General features: G+C 35.9%; 1 protein-coding gene and 1 non-coding gene across 2 annotated transcripts; both read right to left on the bottom strand.

Moving 5' to 3' along the window:
• Positions 1–253: 253 nt before the first annotated feature.
• On the bottom strand, positions 254–11,692 carry LOC105872882 (casein kinase II subunit beta-like). The gene is made up of 3 exons (XM_076000458.1): positions 11,546–11,692; positions 9,677–9,793; positions 254–1,000 (listed from the first exon to the last, which is right to left on the bottom strand). The coding sequence occupies exons 1-3, from the start codon at positions 11,690–11,692 to the stop codon at positions 407–409; spliced, it is 858 nt and encodes a 285-aa protein (XP_075856573.1). The 3' UTR covers positions 254–406.
• LOC142870244 (U4 spliceosomal RNA) lies at positions 6,695–6,835 on the bottom strand. The gene has a single exon (XR_012918681.1). It is a non-coding gene; the product is annotated as a U4 spliceosomal RNA (small nuclear RNA).
• Positions 11,693–24,684: the final 12,992 nt, after the last annotated feature.

Genomic DNA, 24,684 nt, shown 5'->3' with positions numbered 1-24,684 from the left:
AATCCTTCAGTATTGAAACCTCTTTCTCTATAGTATGCAAGAGAAAGTCCAACAGTTTGACTTTAGGTCATCATTGAGTCCACCCTTCGTTTAGTTAACCTAGACTATTAACATCACTCCTAGCAGATCAACCCAACACATGAAATGTCAAAACCCAGATAAGTGCACCTGCGTCAATGAAATTGTCCAAACTGGACCCTATATTTTGTTTCCCTTTGTCTAACTCCCACTCTCTCACATGTGCTTCATGTGCTTTTTTTTTTTTTGCCTTTTCTTCCACTTTATTTCATATTCCCACCACAATAATGACTCCTTTAATTTAAACTAAAAATGATAGAAGGTTCCTGAAAAGGTGGCAGCAAAAGAAAGAAGGTGTCAAAGACTGCGGGACAGGTAGAGTGGGGAATCAGCGAATCGTCTTGACTGGGCTCTTGAAGTTGCTGGCGGCTTGGAGCTGCAGCTGGTAGGCCATTGGATGGATCTTGAAACCGTAGAGCCTGGGCACAAACTGGTTGGCAGGTCGCTTGGGTCGGTACTCGGGATGCACCATGAAGAGCATGTGAGGGAAACCAGTGCCGAAGTAGGCGCCATCTGTGTGGTGGTGCCTCGATGACTTGGGTGTGTACACATCCATGCACTTGGGGCAGTAGAGCTTCACCATGGCCTCGCCAGGGATGTCCAAAAGGCCGATGGGGAGCATTGGCTGGTTCTCACAGTACACACGCGGACAGTAGCCAAAGTCTCCTTGCTGGTACTTTTCCAACATCTGGGCGATTCCACGGTTGGTGAGGATGTAGCGGGCATGGATCAATCCATAAAGCATCTCGGCTGCCTGCTCAATCAGGTCACTCTGGTTGGGGTTGTCTTCAAGCTCTTCATCAGGCTCCAGGTCCAAGATCATGTCTAAAGCTTGTCGATAGTGAGGCACCTGCTCGTTGAGTCCAGTGAGATTAAATTTGTCCTGGATGTAGTCTTCATCCACTTCACAGAAGAATTCTTGCTAAAGGTGATTGGAACATATAGTGTATAAGCTGTTGTATTCTTGTATTTATCCTTCAGGGTTACATGACTCTTGTTACCTGACATGGAATGGAAGTGCTTAATAAGACAGTTGTTTCCCTACTCCAAGTTTCTTATGTAGAAATGATGGTTCTGTGATAGGTGGGTGTGTTGCTGCCCTCACAACGTGAAGGCAGGAGGCCAAAACTGTGGAGATGACTTTTGTCAGACTCATCTACATTTGCTCAAAGACTCCACTTGCTGTCTCAAGATACCATTTTCATGGCACAAGGATTGACAAGCATTTTCTTTAAAGATCAAATTGAGAAATATTTTACATATTATGGGTCACATGGTCTTTGCTGAAACAACTAAATTTTGTCGGCAATGCCATTGTAGCATAAGAGCAGCCATAAATATCATGCAAAGCAATGTTGTGACATTGCTTTATTTATAAAAAGCGGATGATAGCCTGAAAGCCATAGTTTGCCAACCTCATCTTATCATAAAAGATTTGGCAGGATTTAGCTTTTGACTGGAACTGCAACTCTTCTATCCATACAGTTAAGACACTGCCTTAGTCCTTAGCTACACCTGCCTGGTCACTATAGGTTAATAGAAACTCCTTCAAAGCTGCCTTGAAAGCATTCTGGTGTTCCACAGAGCTTGCAATTTGTATCTACATAAATTTTAAGTTGTCTTTTCTCCATATGTGCTCTTTGGGAATGTCAGAAGAGTCCAAGCCTTTGTGTTTATCCTTGTAACCATGGCATCTAATTGTCACAGCAATTTGAATTTTTATCACCTTGCCCTCCTCCTGCATTTTATTCTGTGTTATACCAGGGATGTTTGAATAATCATGATGTAACTATATGCCAAGAATAACATGTGTCACATTTCTTCCAGACATAAGATTAACCCTGTGCTGCTTGAATATATGAAAAAAACAAACAAGATCTCTATTTTGACAGCTTGCTGCAGAGAGCCACTTCTGGCACTAAATGACTATCAGTTAGGGTCATAGCAGATAGCAAACAATAAAAACAAACTGAGACCATTTGAAGTTGGTTTAATAAAGGAAGTATCCCCAAAGGTGTGGGCAGTATGTAGGGAAAAGGTAGTGTCCTCATTAGCAAATGTCTTATCTCATTTAAGATGCATTGATTTGTACTCAGTTCAGTTTCAGAAGTCAGCCTGCTTTTTGCTGATACTCATGAAATCTTAGAGCTATATCATGAAAATTTCCTATACAGTAATCATAGACTATTTAATAGATTGGTAGAAATAGTTGTCAAATTAGAAACATTGCTATTAATATTTTATGGAATTTATTCCTGAAATCATTATATAAAGTTAGAATAAATTCTAACATAATTTGCACATACTGGATTTGCTCAAAACTGCATTGGTAATTAATGTATTTTTGTGAGAAGTAGGGAGGAAGAGAAATATTTTACATAGACAAACCACTATCTTTTTGTAATTAGACTAAGAAAAATATAAATTACGGAAAAATTTGGAAAATGTATATAGTCTGAGTTATATATAACAACTTTAACAAGTTAGAGATACTTTAGTTGAAGTATTCTAATTAAAATACTGAAAGTTGAAAATTTGCTTAAAGTTACATGTGTATTTAGTGGCAGATCCTAAGCCTGAGCACGGGTAGTCTAACACAATACACCCAGAGTCTTAGGGAACATGCTATTATTAGAATGACTACTATTAATACATGCCTTCCAGGTCTTGCTTATATAAAAGAATGCTTATAGTTATATAAAAAGGGCTTACTCTCAAAAACTATGGGTCCATTCTCTTTGAGATACTTTATTTTGGTCTTGGATTACACATATTTTTCTGCCTAAATTGAATCTTAAATTAATCTTCAAAGTGGCCAATTGCCATTTTTACTTTTTAACCAAACCTTTTTCTGAAATCCAAGAAGGTTTTTTTGTATATAGTACTTATTCCTCATACCCAGAATTATTTTCCTTATATTAAATCAGATATTTTCATGCTATTTCTTTTGGCTTGGCCACCAATAGAACTGTCCACATACTATTTGTCCACCTCCATCTAATATAATTTAACATTGGTAATTACTAACTCTAGATTCTCTTTGTCAAAATGAAAAGAAATAAAAATGCACAGAAAAGAAGTTATTACAAACTAGGCATCCAAGTTATTATCAAGGTCAGTAAGAATGGATAAGAAAAGCTATAACAACTAAAAGAGCAAACTTCATATGTAGGAGGGACCCACACCTCCAGTTACAAAATTGAATTTGCTCGATAATGTGTTAAGTACAGCTGATTTAACCAATGGTTTGGATATGATCTGTTCTTCATATGTTTAAATATTTGAAGAGTACAAGAAGTAATACTATAATATATAATTATTAACATTCTTCTTAAAATTGAGTATCTTTTAGAAGTATTTTTATGGTAATGCCTTTCTTACCTTGTGAAAGAATTTTATTCTCCCTTTATCTCTTTACTCTTTTTCTTACATGAGTGTTTGATTTTTCCTTCATTTTTCTACTATTTAGATTTAACAAATTTGAGGCAGGGGCACATACTTATTTCTTCCTACTGTAGTTATTTGTACGCATCTCTCATCTCACTTTTAGAAGCACCCTGCTTTTTTAAATATATATATATATTTCCTATATACATCTAGCTCAATGAGTCTCATTTGTAGGGTCAGAACAGACCCTGAATTTTGTGGATGAATATTAGTAGCAACATAATAGCTTTTTCTCCAGGAAGACACACTATGCAATCACATATAATCAAGTATTTCTCTTTAGCTGGACTTGAGAAACTAAATAAAGCAATCATATAAAATGTTCAATGGCTATAAGCACTTACCCTTTGGCAAGAAGTTGTTATGTTTTCTATACACTTTAATTTGCAAAATGGTATTAGAAGATTTTAATTTTACATCTTAATTATTGAACAAAAAAATCAAAATGAAACGCAAAAAAGTTTAGTACTTATTTTATACAGAAACAAATGAGACTTATGGCTAAATGCCATTTTTTCCCTTAGACGCTGTCCTATAAAAACTGGCAAGACTTAAAATGTCATATATATAAAATAACATTTTTAAGAATTTGCTCAAGTCAATCTGCTTATGGTTTGATAAATCCTAATTGTGTTTTTCTCTCAGATTCACATAAGGTAAAAAATTCCCTCATTTTATGCTTCTCTGGTATTTCCTATACCCTTTTATTTATATCATTCCCATGAGGCTTTGATTTTGAGCAAAAATGTAGAAGAATATAAAGTTTAGTAAAACAAGCAAAAAAGATTTTAAAACCTCATTGTACTTATGCAATTAAAACAAAATAGTTTGACAAAGTATTTAGAATGGCAAATGATAATAATATGAATATAAATAGGGCACTAAACTAGTAAATAAGACTGAGGGTGTCACAGATAGTTTCTGAGGAGACTCCAGTTGATTATGAGGAGTAAGTTGAATTTAGATGCACAAAGACAGACAAGGTGTTCTAGACAGCACCGTGCATGCCCAGAGACATCATAATATGTTCAGAAAGCAAATCATCCCTGGTATCTTGATTAGAAGAGCTGTGATAGAAACTCTAGTTGTCTATCAAATATTAATTTTCTTTCTCTATGTCTCTATTAATGCTCTCTTCTTTCTTAATCACTAGAATATTTACTTTTATTTAAATTTAAGTAAGGCCACAAAATTAAGGTATGGCCAAGGATGTGGGAACAGAGATCAGTTTTCATGCCATGTGGAAGAATCCTTAAGGAGGGGCATAGCTTCCTTTGCCCCTTCCTCAATCTTGCTGCCTGCCTGGGACACAGGTAGTTAAATTCTGTGTGTATGAAATAAACCATATATTCTCTGCAAATATGTTTTTCATTTTTTTCCAAGCAGATAAACATAATTTTAACTAATACAACTGAAGATAAAGAGAGTAGAAAGAACCGTTAAGCAAAAATCATACGATGAAGATCCTTATAAGGCGAAGATTTGAAGTACATTTTCTAAATAGTACGGTATCACTAAGTGCTTTTAAACAAGAGAATATTATGAATGGATTTGAATTTTATAAATATTATGCAATAATATGTGGAATGCCTTAGAATATGACCATACTGGAAACAGGAAAACCAATTTAAAAGTTAGTGAAATAATAAAAACATATCCAAGAAGACCACAGGTCTTTACTTGAGTGAAAAGCATTATACACTAAGTTGGGAAATGAAGGGGAAGGGAAAAGATTAGAAAACTTAATGAGTACAGCTTTAGGTATTTTGACAGTATATCCAAGAACATCTATACAGCACTTCCTGATCCAAGAAAAAAATTCTGTGTAACTAGTAGTCAATGACCTTTGTATGCAAAGATATCAATAAAATCATTAAAAATCTGACATATTTTCTATAATGGCAAGCTAAATCCTTCTCTGCAAACCAAAGAACCATGGATGATAGTTTAAATAAATACATAAAATAAATTAAGCAAAAAGCAGACACCACCTATCTTACTAATATAGGTGCACTTAGAGCTAAAATCCCTACTGCTTCATTTAACTGAGTAATTATAAAGAAGGAATCATTATAAAGTGGATATAGGAGATATTGAATCATTTTCCTGCTTTACCTATAGTTCTGTCTGGTGGCTAAAGTAACTTATAAGAAAACAAGAAGTGCTCTTTTATGAAATCATTCTTAAACTCTTTATAACCTTCAGAGATTGTGTGGAAGAATCTGAAAAGAATATTAAATATGAAAAGATTCCTGTGGTAGCATAGATTAATCCAATAATAAACTTTTAAGCTAATGACTTAGAGTACAATTTAATAATTTAGTAAATGACTCAATTCCTATTCCTACAGACCTTTAAGATATAAATTTCAATTCAGTATTTCTCCTGCACACTAAAAGTTAAATGCATATGCAATTCAATGTTAATTTCTTATTCTAAAAGACTTTGCAATAGACCAATTCACTTATCTTCCTCTTCTCTGCCATTATTTCAATTGAATAAATACAATACATTCCCTGTTTTGATTGAATAAGTGAGACAGAATATGCCTTTGAAATTCTTGCATTCATCAATAAGAATGAGTGTTCTTAGAACAGACAAAAGAGAATAAATGCATTTATTTCTAAATTAACAGGTATATATTCTGGTTTTTTATAAAGACAAGGATGGGGGCTGATTAGTTACACAATAATTATTTCTAAAGTGTAAGTATTCTAGTTAATTATTTAAATTTGTGTTTGAAATTTATTTTGAAATGTGAAATGTGGTCACTGCTATCATATTTCAATGATTATAAAATTTTCTATGTAGGAATTTTAAAATATGTTCTCATATTAATCAAATAGGGTATCAAGCCACTAAAATAAGGATATAAAGCTAGCATATTTAATGTCAGGAAAACATGTTCACAATTTTTAATATGCATAGAAAGTGCATATATAACAAAATGTCAGAATCAAATGTACAAAAATACAAAACATTTAATGCATATGTGCTTAAATTTAAGTGTTTTCTGCAAGAAAGTCAAAATCTGGACAGTTTTGTTACCTAATTTTAATACTGTACTTTCTTTTACGAAAATATGTCACTAACAGTGATACAAACTAAAGGAACAAAGAAAATAAAAATCAAACACAATAGATTTTTAATTTTTCTTTTTTTTATTCAGTCCCCAACGGGACTGTTGAAAATTGCCAATGCCGACTATATTGTTAGTTGTCATGGCAAGGTGCTGGGAAAAGTTTTCAATTAGCAATAATCGTGCCTCAGATAAACCGCATTGGCTATGATACTGCCACTGTACAAAGCTAATTTTTAAAACTTATACCAACAAAACAAAACAAAACCACTCAAAGCTCTGCTTCCATAAAATTCCTGAAAGAAATTTCCTCAGATAAAATCTATTTTACAGCAAAATCAGGATTAAAAGATACAAGTTTTATTATTCTAGAACAAACCATGGGAACTTTGCAATAATATTATATAACACTTAAAAGTAACTTTCTACAATTTCAATATAGTTCAGTTGATTTCTTAAATATTCAGAGGCATTCTCATATAAGCCAACACAGTTCAACTAAAGTTAATTTCAATAAAATGATAACTCATATCTGCATTGAAGTAATTGGTAGTTAGTTTAATCCTGGAGTATCTCTCTCATGGAATCCAGTTGTGTCTTTCAGGTTTGTTTCTTTGTTTATCTGTTTGGAATGAAGTATACAATTGGAGTGCAGAGAGGAGTCATGGTGATAAAGCATCCTCTGCTTAAGGACTATATTTTGGGCCAGGCACAGTGGCTGGTTTGTAATCCCAGCACTCTGGGAGGAAGAGGTGGGAGGATTGGTTGAGCTCAGGAGTTCAAGACCAGCCTGAGCAAGAGTGAGACCTGTCTCTCCTAAAATTAGGAAAGTTAGTGGGGCTGGTGACACATGCCTGTAGTCCCAGCTACTGGGGAGGCTGAGGCAGGAGGATTGCTTGAGCCCAGGAGTTTGGGGTTGCTGCGAGCTATGATGTTGTCACTGCACTCTGCAGGGGAGATGGAATGAGAGTCTGTCTCTCTGTCATGAAAGAAAGAGAAAGAAAGAGAGAGGGGGGAGGGGAGGGGAGGCGAGGGGAGGAGAGAAAAGAAAAAAGAAAGAAAAGAAAAGAAAAGAAAAGGAAAAGAAAAGAAAAGAAAAGAAAAGAAAAGAAAAGAAAAGAAAAGAAAAGAAAAGAAAAGAAAAGAAAAGCCACTATATTTTGGTTATCTACTGCTGCATAACAGAATATTGAAAACTTAGCGTCTTAAAACAACAATGTGTTATTACCTCTCAGAGTTCCGTGGGCTGCAGCGTGTAACTGCGTGGTTCTTGCTGGGGTCTGCCAAGCAGTGATGACCAGTTGCTGGATAGGACTGCTGTCACGAGAAGCCGTGAAGCCTGGACTCTGCTGGAAGCCCAAGGAAGCTCACTCATTTGGCTGATGCCGGTTTTCCAATGACTGCTCAGCTGGGGTTGTCGCCTAGAGAAACTGCATAGCGGCCTGAGTGTCTCAGAACATGATGGTTGTGCACCAGGACTGAGAATTCAAGTGATACAGGCAGAAACTACCAGCGTTCTACGACCCGGCTTCAGAAGTGTTGCGCCGTCATCTGCACTGCGTTCTCCTAGTTGGAGTGACAGCCCTGCTTCAAAGTGAGAAAGGATTACACAAGGGTGGGAAAACAGGGGTGGATAACTGGGGAAAAGGCAAGAGGACAGGTGGCATTTCTGGAGAATAGCCTACACAGTCAGAATACTCATAAGCCATTTGAAAGTTTCATTGTTTGACCACTTAAAAAGGATACTGCTCTCAATAAGACTAATGCTCAAAACTGAATGAATCTACAAACTTGACTGTCTCCTCAAAACTCTTTCAGCACCGCCTAGTTTCCCTAGTGATATTGCTTCCTGACCATTTCTATTTTCATTTCTATTTTCTTCCCATCTTATTCTTTTTTCTTTTTCTTTTTTTCTTTGAGACAGGGTTTGCTCTGTCTTCCTAGCTAGTGTTCAGTGGCATCCTCATATCTCATTGCAACATTAAACTCTGGGGCTCAAACCATCCTCCTGCCTCAGCCTCTTGAGTCTTGGGACTACAGGTGCACACCACCCTGCCTGGCCATTTTTTCTATTTTTTATAGAGATAGGGGATCTCACTCTTGTTCAGGCTGATCTGGAACTCCTGTCCTCAACAGATCCTTCTGCTTTGGATTCCCTGAGTGCTGGGATTACAGGCGTGAGCCACTGTGCCTGGCTTCTATCTTCATTTTTAGTTAACTGATGTTTTAATAATCAAATGATACAAGAAAAAGTAAAGCATCTAGCATGATTCATAAGAGATAATTAGGATTTGATTTGGTTTGATTTTTAAGTGAAGCAAATTTTGAAACTATAGCATACTGGATTTAAGCATTCAAATTGTTCTACTATAATTTTCTATTCTATTCAAGTATACTACTTAATTATCTCCATTATTTTTCAAGATTGATCATTCCTCCTTCTTGATACTCTCCTTTGTCTGCTCATTTACTCCCTTCTTGGTTTACCTTCCAAACTCTGGTCACCCCTTCCCATTACATATTTCTTGCTCTTCTTCTTATATACATTCCTTAAATATAAATATGCTGTGATTCTTTATTAGTGACAAATAATGGTTGGAGGAAATACCTATGAAATAGGAGGAGACAAGAGACATCAGGTAAGCTAGCATAATATAAGGAAATAAATCAGTACGTGCAAGAGAGACATATACTCACACTTGGAGGGAGAGAGACACATTGGCAAAGACATCAGCAAAAAAAACAAGGAATGGATTTTATTCTTTCATAAACAAAAAGAAAGTGAAGACACCCAAGAACTCAGTAGAAATTATAACATATAGAGTTAAACATTTTAGTTTCCTTGGCAACAAATCACCACCTTATGCAAGTAGGATCACAGTGATAAAAACATAGGTAAATAAAGTAAATAGAAAGTAAGAGCCATACTAGGTTTTAGTTTTTCCCTGGGGAGAGGCCATAGAGAAATTGGGGAGCATTTTGTGCTAAAGGTCATGTAGGATGAGTGTGACTATTAAGGAATAAACTCAAAACTGATTATTAAAGAAAGTGAAAGATCCCTACCCCTCCCACCTTCTCAGGTACAGCTTCTTCTTCATTCTGAGTCAGTTCTAATAAATAAGTCATGTGGTTGTATATATCCATGTTACCTTGGCTAACTTGATAGACAACGACACTTGGAAAGAAAGCCTAGAATTCAAGGACAGAAAATAGAAAAAAATGGATCCTCCTCTCCTGGTGCTCTATATTGGGGTTTTGAACAATTTAGACAATTGTATTTATGTTTCTCTTTTCTCATTGTGCTCACCTTGGAGGTCTGTGCTCTCTGCAGAATGTAGTGTAGATAGGGTGACAGAGATTTGCTCAGCATACAGCAGGAAGTGTGAGTGAGCATCTTGGGACTCTGGTAAATTGGAGACTCAGCTAGACTGAAAAATAATGTCCAGAATGAACAACTAGCTAGGAATTTCTGGAAGACCTCATGACTTTCTAAAATTTTAGGGCAATACACATTCGATTCTTTAATAGAGGCACTTAAAAAATGGAGTGGGTAAGATTTTCATGTCCCCATAAAATGGTCTTTGGAGATAGATAGTCCAAAAGATGACGTAGAAAAAGTTACTCTGGAGGTAGAAGACAAGATAACCCCAGAAACCTACCACTGGGGAGAAAAGGATCCTTGTAAAATGTCTGGCTCTAACAATGGCTAGAAGAGAAAGTTAGACACACAAAGATCCCCAGGACAAGAGGATCCCTCTGTGAGATTTGGCTGATGTGAAGACTGAGTAGTATGCAAAAACAGGGGTTTAAGGAAAGTAAATTTCACCTTCACTAGAAGATAATGTATAAAGCCAAATGTCAGAATCTCTGACAGGTTGTTAGGATCCCGCCTCCTATACTTGTGGCCAACTATTGTTGACCGAGGAGGGACATAAAAGGGCGGCTGGGGAAATGTTCTCTTTTATGACGGACTCTGCCTTCATGAAAAACAGGAATAAATCTCTGAAAGTTGTCAGCAATAAAGGGACTGCACAAAAAAAATAAATAAATGCCAAAGATGAAGATGTGGAAAAGATGACAGAGGAGTTAAGAAAAATTCTATTGTTATTGACTTTTCTCGAGAAAGCTAAAGAAAAGAATGATTCCAAGTTAGTGTTTTACTATGAGAATACTATTTTAAGATGTGTTTAATAAATATTTAATCTTATGTAAAAGAGAGTTAGCTTTAGACATTGATTTTTGTAACAGCAGTATAAATCATTTCGGTTAAAATTAGTATTGAAACATTAAGGAGTTTTCTTAAGTAACAATATAGTATTTCCAACAGATAATGGTAATTTCCTTTAAACATTTTGTCTTGAAACAGATATGTTTAATCATGCCTGGTCTAATCATGCCTGGAAGTGTTGTACAATATTGGTACAAATATGTGAAAATATAAAGAGCTGTGTATTTCCACATTTCCAGAGCCATTCTTAATCCCCAGGTATTAGAATTGAAATGGACATCCAGAATGTTAAATTAAAAAATGTTTTTTCTCCTAGGAGATAATGTCCCTTCCTGTGATATAAATGGAAAAGGTTGACAGTTTTCCTCTTAGCTTTCTAAATCTTGCAGAAAAACAAACTGTACACTTAATTTTATATAAACACACACACAAATGTATTTACTCTAGTGCATGCTCATTCACACACGTATGTCTGGATAACTTTGGTATCTTCTCTCTGCCTATAGTTTCCGTGGTTTCTGAGCTTAGATTTGAAGCAGGCAGGATGCTGGAGCAGTATTTACAACATTCCCTTGAGCAAAATGTGGGAAAATGGTCAAGATGGAAAAGTGTATCTTCAATATTAAATAAAAACAGTTACCAGAAAGACATTTTATTTATATTGTAAGGAAAGATACCAAAGTTCAGTCTAAAAGTATCAGAAGCTTTGGTACCGAGGGCTCGGGAAAGGAGCTGCTGTGGTAAAGGCCACTGGGCTGTCCATGCACAGTCAGGCTTTGAACCCTGTCCTCAGCGGGGCCGCCCAGGACCACACCGAGATGAAAGCAACGACAGTGAAGACGAGGAAACAAATTAGGCATACCTGAGTGAAATTGAGTTGTGCACTCTGTAGTCAAGAAGAAGTGGAAGTCACAAAAAAGGGCAGAGGAAGGAGGAGGTCAGATGAAAAATTTCTCAGAATGCAGATCCGCCCACAACGGTGGTGGCTGAGTGCTTCCCAGGAGACTGATGATGTGAAGGGCATCCTGGCATCTCATTCTGGGAGAGTGGCAGAACGGACACGGTAACAGCTGAAGCTGTTGAATTCTTGGGGATCATTTAGTTGCAGGAGAGATACTTTAAACAAGTTTCATGAATCAAGAATTATTTAATGATCCAAGTCTGGGGAAAAAGCATATTTGGTTACATAATATAATGGAAATGACATACTGACTATTATAAAGACTTGAATAGATCCCAAGTGTTGTATAAATGTAAGATATTCTTTTTAGTCTGGCTACTAAAGTAAGAGATATATTCAGATTTCAAAACCCTGGTTGTTTATCCCCCTTTATTTTTTCTCATCAAAAGTATTAAGAATTTAGGAAGGCCGGGCGTGGTGGCTCACGCCTGTAATCCTAGCACTTTGGGAGGCCGAGGCGGGCGGATTGCTCAAGGTCAGGAGTTCGAAACCAGCCTGAGCGAGACCCCGTCTCTACCAAAAATAGAAATAAATTAATTGACCAACTAAAAAAAATATATATACAAAAAATTAGCCAGGCATGGTGGCGCATGCCTGTAGTCCCAGCTACTCGGGAGGCTGAGGCAGGAGGATCGCTGAGCCCCGGAGATTGAGGTTGCTGTGAGCCAGGCTGACGCCATGGCACTCACTCTAGCCTGGACAACAAAGTGAGACTCTGTCTCAAAAAAAAAAAAAAGAATTTAGGAAGACAGTAAGTATTGACTATGTTTGTAAAAATTATGATCATAATCTGATTTTTTTCAGGTAACTTAAAAAGTTTGTATGTATAGTTGGTGACACTATGGAAATTCTAGGCCAAATATCAGAAATTTTAAGAATGATAGAACCAATGTAAAAATTATGATATTTGATTAAGGGTACATTTAAATGGCCTTCTACTTCAACATCAGTATACTGAGTATTCAATGACCTACTTAAACTCTCATGATGATAAACTCAGAATGAGGCTGTGCTTTAGACAACTAAGATTAAAACTAAGAAAAGCTTCAGTGGGTAGGGTTACCCATCAGCTGATAAACAAAGAATCATGCTTCCCAACTGCTGCTGTTGAGAAATGTATGAAAAGAAAAAGCCCAAATAGCAACATAAAAAAGAAAGCAAAATAAAAACACTTAAAAGCAGGACATATTTCTTTATTCCTATATTTAGGCATACATTTTGGTCTTAAATCTGAGAGTAAATATATTAATTTGCAGCACGAATAATAGGAAACTTCGATTGTAAGGGGTGATATGTCTATTTAGGTGCATTTCTAAAGCTTTGTTTTATTATAATCATTGCTTAAAATCCCTTTACAGAACATTTCTAATGAAGTGATCCATGTTACATACACTAAATGGAGGGACAATGGCATGCTAACACACACGCACATGCACATACACACACACATACAAATTGCATATCCTATTTGTTGGATTGAAATGATCATTTCCTGCTGATTCTTTCAGAATCAGGAATAAGGTAATTTATAGTTTTGACTGATTCTCCCTTTAAAATTGTTTTTGAAAAGTTAAGAAATTTGAAAGGCATGAAAGATGTCAGAACCCAAAGTGAGAACTTAATTGTAGCTGAAAGAATTTTAGTGATCTTAGAATGTACTTTGAGCATGTAATTGCAACCACTTTAAATGGTGCAGCAAGGCAAAAGCCCGTAAGATTTTTGAAATGCCATTTTAGTCTTTTTTTTTTTTTTACAACCTTTCCTCAGAGACTAGTAAGTTTATATAGCTTATCCAATGATGCTGGATTTATAAAAACAGTTTTCTTATGATCTCAAGAATAAATATATTTACTGACACCGTGGGAGATACCAGGTTGTTCATATTTAAACAATTGATTATTTTTTGATATACAAAATGGATCATAGATCCATTGGAACTTAACTTTAATAACAAAAATAGCATCCTTTTTCTTGGACATAGAGATTTCTAGAAATAATATGAGTTTATAGTGAATCAAAATTAAAGCTATATTTTAGTTGGCTTATTTTTGCTATATTTTTTTACATAGAATAACAACACATCAAAGAAAAGCCTGTCTATTTCCAGATTTAATGTGAAGTGCTATATGAATCATAGATGAAGTAGACTATATTAGCTTACAACAAACATATAACTTACTGTAATTTATTTAAGAATAAAACACAAAATGAAGCCTCACTTTTATAAATATAGTATATCTTTCAGTATCATCATTCATCAAAACATATTTACAATCTTTTTTGTTATTTGAATATAAATAGTCATTCTGAGTGTTTCCTTCTTGTGCTTTCAGAATTATAAACTTTATTCATCTTGGGTTTCACTGGAAAAAAAAAGTGTAAACATTTTTTCCTGTGTAATACATATGGAGTAAATAATTCACTTTATAAATGAAATGGGCTACTTCTTCATTGAGCACTAAATAGGTGGGTAAGATTATATGGAAGAATGATGATTTAGAGATGTTATGCAAAGTTTAGAAGTAAGGAATGAAAGGGGAGGTAAGTATAACTTCCTTATCTATTGTTTTTCAAATTGCAAAGAAAAAAAAACAACTGTGAAGGAGTTTTGTTCCCTCATACCTGCTGATCTGCCTTGACTGTGATTAATAATGTTAATAATAATATATAATTATAGAACATTAACTATGTGAGACACTGTACTAAGCACTTTACATATATTAATTCACTTAATCCTGGCAACAACCCTATGTCATGTTATCTCCAAATTATAGATCAAGAATCTAAATATAGAGAATTACATAATGGACCAAGTTAGAATGGAGATCGTGATTGCAAAAATGAACAAACAAAAACATCAATTGGGCATTAAACCTTCATAAATATAGAATGAATTTGGTCCCTGGACAAGTAAGAAGGATATTTCCCTTGTGGTCACTCGAAAAAGCTGATGAAGTCATTTTATAAAATAACATAAACAAGGAAAGTGCATCGGATGCCTTCTGGGGAGGAGTTTGTCTTAGCATTTACCACAACCTGCTGAGAATTATTCTATTATAAAACTTGGGGCAAGCTATTAATAATTCCACTAAGACTCATATTGCTGGTATTTTGACTCATATCACAATATGTAAGCACTTGTGTTATCCATCCTCAACTATATTCTAAGCTTCTTACAACTTTTACTTCCTTTGTCCTAGTCCATCTATCAGGTTTCAGTCTGAAATGTTAGTTCTTAGCGTGCTCATGGCCAAATAATGACCAGATGCACCAAAGCAAGGCAAGCACGAAAATGACGTTTATTGAGGAGAGAGAGCTAAGAGTATAGAGCAAGAGCAAGATATAGGTTTATAGGGCGAGATACATATGCTACGGAGGATGACCAGACCTATTGTTGCAGCAAAGGGAGAGCAAAAGGAAGGGCAAAAGGGCGTGGTTAAGGTCTGTGTCTTGTTTTATAGTGTCTGAATTGGGGACCTACCTGTGGCTCAGACATCACCATGGAACCACTTAGATTGGACAGTTGGGAGTTGCATGACCTGATTCTCACTATGCATGCGGGTTGTTCTAGGTCAATTTCTGGACTCCATGGTACCTATGCGCTTGGACCATGGGCTACAGTCCTCTGCATTCTTTTGTAGCTGGTGTGCTAGTTATGATTGGCAGATTCATAGAGTAGTCACTCTTCCGACAGGTATGGCAGTTGCTTGGGAGAGAATTAGGTGGTGTAGGACCAAGATGGTGGCTGGGGCTCACCCTTGTCCTCATTCCCAGGTGGAACAATTGCACCAAGGCAAGGCCCCCACTTTCATCCTAGGAGACCTGGAATCCCTCACTATCTATCTAACACATCCACTCCCTGTTCTCAATCTTCTCAAAAGTTCTACTGTGCAGTTCTAGAAGCCCATCATATGGTTGAAACATAAATTCTACTTTGCATGATACAAAGTAGTCACATCTTGCAACCAATTGGTTATCATACTGCTGAAGCAAAATTTGCACAGGACAAAATTAAATAGATGATGAAGACATTATTCAAGATTATTACAACAGGGGAGAAGCCCACACTTATTCTAAACTCAATTCCACTGACACAAAAAGCAGGGATATTTTAAGGGATGAGATGAGCTAGTGGGAAAGTACTGAACGAGTAAGATGTGCAACATTTGGGGGGATGGACATGCTTGAAGCTCTTACTCGAGGGGGTAGGGGGACATGGGCAATATATGTAACCTTAACACTTATACCCCCATAATATGCTAAGATAAAAAAAAATAAATAAAAAAAATTTAAAAAGTACTGAAATATGTCAGGAGGGAGGTTGATCAATTAGATACATTAAGCACATGGAATTACTCCCGAGTTTCCAAATGTTTCTGTGATTAGGCCATTTATGTGCTAATTTGTACCTGTGGAAGTTAACTTCCTACTCTCCCATGAATACTGAGAGGTAGAAGTACTATCTTCCTTGGAAGTTGAATTTCAAAGAGATAGATTCCAGGTTCTTGAGAAAGATAATACAAGGTTGTACAACTGGTAAAGGGACTTTTTTATTAATATAAAGATTTACATCCCAAAGGGGAAGAAGACAAATATTTATTAATGGTTCAGATCTTTTCTCTCACCCCAAAAAAGTGCAATATTAACAATTTTCTAAATATTTTTCATTATTTATTTATTTGCATTTTATTTTATTTCAGTAAGAACACTGAACATGAGAACCAGCCTTTTAACAATATTTTTAACTGCAGAAGCAGGATTGATGACTATAGGTACAATGTTATACAGCAGATCTCTAGAGTTTACTCATACTTACTTTTTAATTACCTTACTAATTATGGTGGTTTCATATACTCATTAGCATAAAGGACAACATTAATCTTAATGAAAGTAAATCAAACCTTTAGGAAGACATATATATGTATATATGTGTACATTTGTCTTTGGATAACTTTTTGATAGATCCAATTATTCAATTATTTTAGCCCACAATGTGGCTGATAGGAAGCCTATATTAGTAGTGGAGAGGCCATTTCTGCTATTTTCATACAAGTTGATTATATATATATATATATGTATATGTATATACACATGTCGTTTTAGTATTAGCTTCATCAGAGCTGCTGGACTTGACTGTGGAGTCAGTGAACTGCCCAACTCTGGGAGACACAAATTTTCCTAGAGTCTGAGCTGTATGTAATGACCTTGGCTTAACAGCCTTAAATGGGCTTGGTGTGTGCACTTATATTTTCCAAACTGTGTGCTGAGAGGACCTAGAATCAATGACAACTTAGTAGCACAACAAATATACCCAACACCCAAATCTTGGTTTCTAACACTATTCTTAAATAAAGGAGCCATAGATCCTTAGAAAAATGGCTGATTCTAACACTGGCACAAGGAATATACAAGATGAATCTGGAGAACCTTATAATGTCCGACAGTAAGGAAGTGCTCCAAACAACAGCAACCCTTATTAATGGAGTATGTCAAAGGAGGCCACTGAAAGAGCTCTTAATGACCAAAATTGGAATAATTTGAACAACAAAATAAAGAAAGAAGTGTTGGATTAAACCAAAGGCATAAAATAAATATTCATGTGTCCATACTAATATAAAGTATTGAATATAACAGTAATTTGGTAAAAATAGAAAAATCTCCCAAGGAAAAAGAATTCCAAACAATTGATGTAAATACATCTGCATTAAGGAGATGGAACAAAACTCTCCTTGAAGCTAAACACACCCTTCTAGCTTCTGGATCAGCATCCAGGGAACAATGGTTCCACCATCTAACAGACACTGAGCGATACCATCTAAGACTCAAAAGAAAACCAACTCAAGGGAGGAGCGATTTGCTGAAATAGCAGGCTTATATCCTCTCACATCTGTAGCAAAAACTGTCTCACAAAATGCCAACAGCTTCCCTGTAACAGAGACGCACAGTTGAATCTAGAAGCTAGTATATGAACAACCAATTGGATAAAGGCCAGACCCCACAGCCAAGCCAAAATAAGATGGTGTCTTTCCTGTCCTGTTCACAGAGGCAGATTGGGCTATTTGCCATTTGCTAGGACTCAGACTTCATTGACTACCTTGATTTCCTGGGCAGTTAAATGAAAAAAGGATGTTATCTGGGGACAGGTATTATCACTACCATATAACCAAATTTGTATTTTGACTTCAAATTGCAGTTTACCTAGGTAAAGCACTCACATTGACAGTGCTAAAAGTCAGTTTTAAGGAAATTTCAAAGCAGAGATTGAAGAGATGAAATGAAGTGTTTTTAACATTATATCACAAGTGTAACACCAGTGAGATTGGAAACACAATGGGTAGTAGTAGATCTTATTTCAAATCTGATTTAGCTCGGGGGAGGGGGCATAAATAAAGATTTTCTAGTTTATGCTGACAAACTCAGAGTTGAAAATTTCTTGGGTTATCTTAAAAATGCATCAATAATCTATATTCACTACCCAAAATGAATATTTACCAATGTTATTCTAAATATAAAATTACCTTAAATTTCAAGCAGTAACATACAAAACCTAATTACCAAGTGTGGTCCCATTGTTCTCACATGATCCTTTTCTTTTTCTTTTTTGGGGGGAGGGGACCAGAGTTTATTTGATATAATATTTGTGTGGATTTATATCTTGCAATTTCTATCTCTCGCTTCTATTTATTTTCTATCTATCACTGTCCCTCAAGTTCTTCACATTTAATATGGAATATGACTTTTGTTTCCTCTGAAAAACGAGCGAGCAGTGAGCAACAAATATCAGGTAATACAGGCAAAATACCATATAATCTTTCCTGCCCACTCTATAATACAATGGGATGCTAGAGATGTAGCAACTCTGTTCTAACTCATGTCTAGTTTTGAATGCCCACCCACTTGTGGGCTGAATAATTACAATGGGGTTTGAAAGAATTGGGGACATATTTTAATCAAGATGTAGCTGCATGCTGACAACCAACAAGGTAAAGAAAAACAATAAAGACCATATTAGCAAAGAATGCTGTATATGTCCAAGCTTACTACCTTCCAATCTTAGTGTTTCTTTGGTCCTTCAAATTTCTAATAATGTGCTCCTCCTAAGTGACCATAAGTGGCAGGAAGTAGGGAATGCTTTAACCGGTATTTTTCACTACTATATTAAAAAATGCTTTTGTTAAAACCAGCTTTCTGACTCCATACCCCTGCTTTCCGAGCATTGCAATGATATGAAAACGTAAGTGATCAATTTTTTATTAGAGCGTTTCCAATAGATTATGGTGTCTTAGCATATGAATTTCTTCCTTAACGAATGAGTCTTTTCATCAATAAGGAGGATGCTAATTCATACCATATTTCTCCCTAATCCCAAGCGGCATGTGCTAGGACTAAAGTGCTTATTGATTTAAATTTCATTGCCTGTTTACTACAAAAGAGAAAATAGTCTTGGCATTGTTTTTGAAATATTGATGAAACAGAATAATGTAAGCATGAAAAAAGTAACATTACTGAAACACTGTAGTAAAATCTAATGTATCCTTAATAAAAAAGATAAATTAGAGAGTATGACCATATGGTTTCTACACACCTGTGCTCATCAGCATGTGCAGATAAGGGGAAATGTCAGTACTTCATAGCAATTATTTTATAGAGATGGAAAAGTTTAGCCTGCATATATCAGGGAGAATGCTACTGTTTAAAATGTCTCTTATTTAGGATTGGAAAAACATCTCTTTGGAATAGCCTTCTCTCAGGAAACATTTTCTTTTTCTTTCAGGAAAAAACAATTTTAGGTTTAGAAAGCAATTCTCCTTTGCAAACGCTCTATGTTATACAATTTTTAATACTGGATATATAGAAAATGTAACAGGGGTATCTAAAATGTAAATTAAAAAAATTCTGTAAATGAAAAAAAATTCATATATATGAGGCACAAATACTGGCTCCAGATTAATTCCAAGTTACAGTCACCATGGCGGTTTCAGTTGGTCCCGCCTCACACTAACATGGAGCGCTCAGGATGTCAATTTCAGCTGTCTTTCTTAACTTTTCTTCCTCTTTTATTTCCTTATTACTATAATTTTGTCAATTTTAATTTAAGAGCTTGAAGAGAGTCAATCTTCATTATAATTTAGAAGCTCCAAAAAACCAAATCTAGTCTTTAATTCAAAGGAACCAGCCAGGTGTAGGAACTTTCCTTTTCAAACCTGGGATAGTCTACGTGAGGGCAATCAAACATGTCAGCTGGAAATCTCGCCTCACCCTCTCACGACTGCTGAACAGATGGGTTTACGTGTGCAGTCCCTGAAGCTTCCTGACCAGGTAATCAAGTTTAGCTGTTAAGAAACCAGTGTCCATGTCTGAGCATGTCTGTGTGCTTTTCTTCAAGAAGCCAACAAAGCTTTTGAAATTCACCCAAGTGTTTGCAGCATTAACATCTCCAGTTCACACATTACAGTAGTTTCCCCTTGCTGAGTAACAAACTACCACACATTTAACAGTTTAAAGCTACACAAATTCATTACGTTAAGAATATAAATAGAAATATATATAAATATATATATACATATAAATATAAATATAAATAAATGGCTAAGAATTTAACATTTAAACCAGATTTTCTGCTGAGATTCTTACCAGGCTAAAATCAAGGTGTTTGGTGACACCTCAAAGACCCACTGCCAACCTCCTTCAGGTACCTGGTACTTCCCCCTCTGTGAGCAGACCTTTCTGCTTTTAATGGGCTTGTGTGATTATGTCAGGTCCACCAGTTAAGCTCCCTATCTTGAAGTCAGCTGTGCCATAAAACTAGCACGAGAGTAAAAGCCATCATATTCATCATCTCAGGGATGATACAAAGCACATATAAGAGAGGTGGAGAATCTTGAGACATGTCTTAGAATTTTGCCTTCAACACATGTATGTGGATCGATGATCTTTGTGAATTGGAGTTTAATTTTAATCCATTTGTATCATGTCAGTCTGTAGAAGAGCAAAAGGAATGCAAAAAAAGAGAGAGAAGAAACAAAAATTACTTATGGACTTGATGAAGAAAGTAGTCCTGTAAACCCAGTGCTATACACCGGCACTTCTCACTCCACATGCACGTGTGCACATGTATGTGCAAACACCTTTGGGAGATATTAACATTTTAAAAATTATTTTTGTCCAGTTTTATATTAATGTGAATTCTCCATGCATATCAGCATAATAATATAAAAACAAAATAAAATAGATTTAGCATTTATCTATAATTTTCATTGAAAAATTATAATTTAACTACTTTTGCTAAATGAGAAGTTATCTTTGTTATCAGGGAATTATCTCATAGTATTAATTATTTTTTCTTTGGACTTCAGATCCAATTCTATTGCATTTAGACTATAACCTAGGCCAAGTTTCATACCCTCTCAAAGACTGGCTTTACTCATCTATATATCTGGGACAATCAAATTATATTGAGATAGCAACAAAATAATGCATATAAATCATTTAACACAATGCTTATATGGTATGCAGAATTCTAAGATCGTCCCTATGACCCTATGCAATCTTGTGTGATCCCATGTCCTTGAGTGTGGAGGACCTGTTGATATGATATCTCTTCCTCGATTATGTTAAATTATATTATCCTGGATTGAGCTTAAGTCCATTATCCAAAGTGAGATGACACAAGACCAGAACAATGGGCTCCACATGTACTTGCCATCAAATTGGTACTGACTGATTAACACTATGGTACTCAAAGGGTGGTGGTGTTCACCAGGGATTCGGGGGTTTCAGGGGGGTAGTCTCACATCTGAGGGATATGGTGAGCATTGTGGAGGGGAAGGGCATATCTTTAACCCTTGCTAGGGAGAGGCAAAGATATAAAATGTAACCAAAATGTTAAGAGAAAAACAAACATTTGTCGAGTGGGGGGGCAGGTGGGAGGGGGGAGGAAGGGATGGGTATATACATACATGGTGGGTGTGATGCGTTCTGTCTGGGGGATGGACATGCTTGAAGCTCTGACATGAGGGGGGAGGGGAGACAAGGGCGATGTATGTAACCTTAACGATTGTACAGCCAATAATATGCTGAAATTAAAAAAAAATTATGGCAAAGAGATTTTCCAGATGTATAATTGTAAAGGTACATAATACTTTAATTCATGCACCTGAATCTGATCAGTTGAGTTAATCATGGAAAGTATCTTCATGGGCCTGACCAAATCAGGTGAAACATTAAAGTCAGGAAGGTCCTTCAAGTGTCAGAGATATTCAAACCGTAAGAGAGTCTATGGGAGAAACCATGAGGTAAGGAACTCTTAGTTGCCTCTAGAGATGAGAATGGGCCAGCAAACAGCTTCAGTTCCACAACTGCAACGAACTGAACTCCACCAACAATGCTGTGAGTTTGAAAGAGGACCCCAGCCTACAGAAAGACACAACCTGGCCGACACCTGGACCTCATCCTTCAAGACCATGAGCATAGAACCCAGTGACACATGCCTGGACTTTTGACCTTCGGAACTGTCAGTTAACACACAGATATTCTTTCAAGCTACTAAGTGTGTAGTAATCTGTTATGTGGCAATAGAAAATTAAAATTAAGATGACTATTTAGCTCATATCATGCAGATAATAAACAAATATTATTATTACTCTTGTCTCCCAAATTATTAGCAATGGTATTTAAGTAGAAGTGGCTCAAAATTTTTAGAAAATATTACATTTTTAATATCTCATTCAAAATCATTCTAAAGTATGCCTGCCACACATTTTGTATTTTACTTACAGAACAGAATAATAATCAAAATTTTCACAAGGTATGAAATTTCATAATTCAGGATGACAGTTTTTGATTTTAATTAGCTTCACAGACTTTTTAGATGGAGAGCACCAGTAATTTTCAGAATATGTTATGAAATTGTTCAAGAAGGAGGAAGAGGAGGAGGAGCAAAGGAGTGGGAGAGGAGGAAGAGGAGAATAGGAGAAGGAGGAGAAGCTGCCACTGCGGCTGCTATAGCAGTGGTCACCTCTGGGGAAAGCGGAGATAAACTGAGATATAGCGTCTATTGAAAAAACACAAAGTAAAGGAATTGGACTTAAATGGCTTAAAAAGTAACTCTATAATATGATCTTTGGAAACTCCTATCAGTAGGCGGTTTAAAATCCTTCAACGTTTCCCCATAAAAAACTCCTGGAGTTTCTAATATCTACTTTTGGCTGTCTTTCTGTCTTCAGCTATTAGTTCCTTCTACAACACCTCTGGTGTAACAAAAGCCTCCTCTTGACTACCTAAAAAACTATTTTTTTTCTCTTAAATACTTGTGTTCCTCTAAAGCCTCTTTCTCTACCTTAAATGCATTATAAGCACCTATTTAATAATAAGAAAACTCCAACTCAAATGTTATATTTTTGAAGCTCTCTACAGCTCCTAGAGCCTGAATTACTATTATACTAATATTATTACTATTAATATTTGAATTTTAGAGCTCACCATAATGAATCATAATTATTTGTTACTTTGTGCAACCTTTTTAACTATTTACCTCTTCACTTTTATTGCTTAGCATAGTACTTGACACATAAAGTCTGCAGTAATCTTTACTTAATTCATAATTAAGGTTGAGACAGTTTACCATACCTGTTAAATCTCCATGGCATGCCATGCTGTGTAGATTCTACAAAGAAACTTTCTAAAAGAAGTTGATAGATAAGCATAAGCAAATGTTCTCCTACCTAAAACCACATCCTCCCCAAGAGACAGGCAATATACATTGTATTATGAGATTTTCCCTTTGCCCAGTCTTAGTACAATACTAGTTTTGTCATCTTCATAGAAGCAGGGAAGTTATGTATTTTTAATTTAGATAGGAGCACAAATTATCTTATTTTTTTAATACTATGAATTTAAAGTTTATCTGAGTTGTTTTTTGTTTTTTATTTCATAGCAGTCTGTTGCAATTTAAAGTGCATGGAAAGAAGAGGAACTGCACCGGGAAAGGCCCAGAATGTCATCATCCCATGGCTAATTGAGGCTCCAGTCATGTCAAAGCCCTGTGCTATCTATAAAAGGTTATAGCAATAAGAAATAACAAGTACCCGAAACTAGTCATCATTAACACCTAACATTTAGATAGTACTTTTATAAATTACACATGAGGTTGCCATTGTAAAAGAAACTCAGAAATAATGGGAAGATATTTGAGTTTTTGTCCGAACCCAGCCTCTGTTGCTTTGAGCCTTAAGAAAAGCTACAGGATTTTGACAGTATTTTCCAGCTGGAAAATTGTGTGACTCTAAAATTTCTACATCTAGGTATCTTCTAGTGTCACTGGGGATCTTCACAAACAGCAAATGCATACTTCGGATTTCAGATTTTTTTTCTTCTTTCAGTTTCTTCTAGGTCAGTATCTTCTGGTCCCTCGTTCTATCAGGTTTTGTCCTTCCTAATTCATCAATCTTGAATTCCGTCTTTAGATGGACTAGTCACCCCTTCCCTGTGAGGACGGCATTGCCTCTGCCAAGAATGCAGTCTCTACTCTGGAACGACCCTCACTCCTTCTTCTTGGAGTACAAGAGTTTCTCTTCTGCAAGTCAGTCAGGCAAGAGATGGTTACATTGATTGATATAGACCACTCTGGCGGAGGTACCCCTGTTTTTAATTAGGAGGAGTTAAGAACTTCACTCAGTGTATTGGTATTACATTTAATGCCCGTCTATACATTTGTCCAGGTTAAGTCTTCCTACTTTACATTTGGAACTTCCAGGCTTCCAAACTATCAAAATAGGCATGGAAATAAAGATAGACAAATAACTGAGAAGTATCTATATTTAAAATTTTAGAAAATTTGTCCAAGACCATTTCTGTTACTGGAGCCAGTTCCCAGAAAATGAACTAGATTCT

Source organism: Microcebus murinus, chromosome 3 (genome assembly GCF_040939455.1).
Source record: "Microcebus murinus isolate Inina chromosome 3, M.murinus_Inina_mat1.0, whole genome shotgun sequence".
Lineage (NCBI taxonomy): Eukaryota > Metazoa > Chordata > Mammalia > Primates > Cheirogaleidae > Microcebus > Microcebus murinus.
Note: the sequence above shows the minus strand (reverse complement) of the source record. Positions and strands in the feature narration are given on the sequence as shown.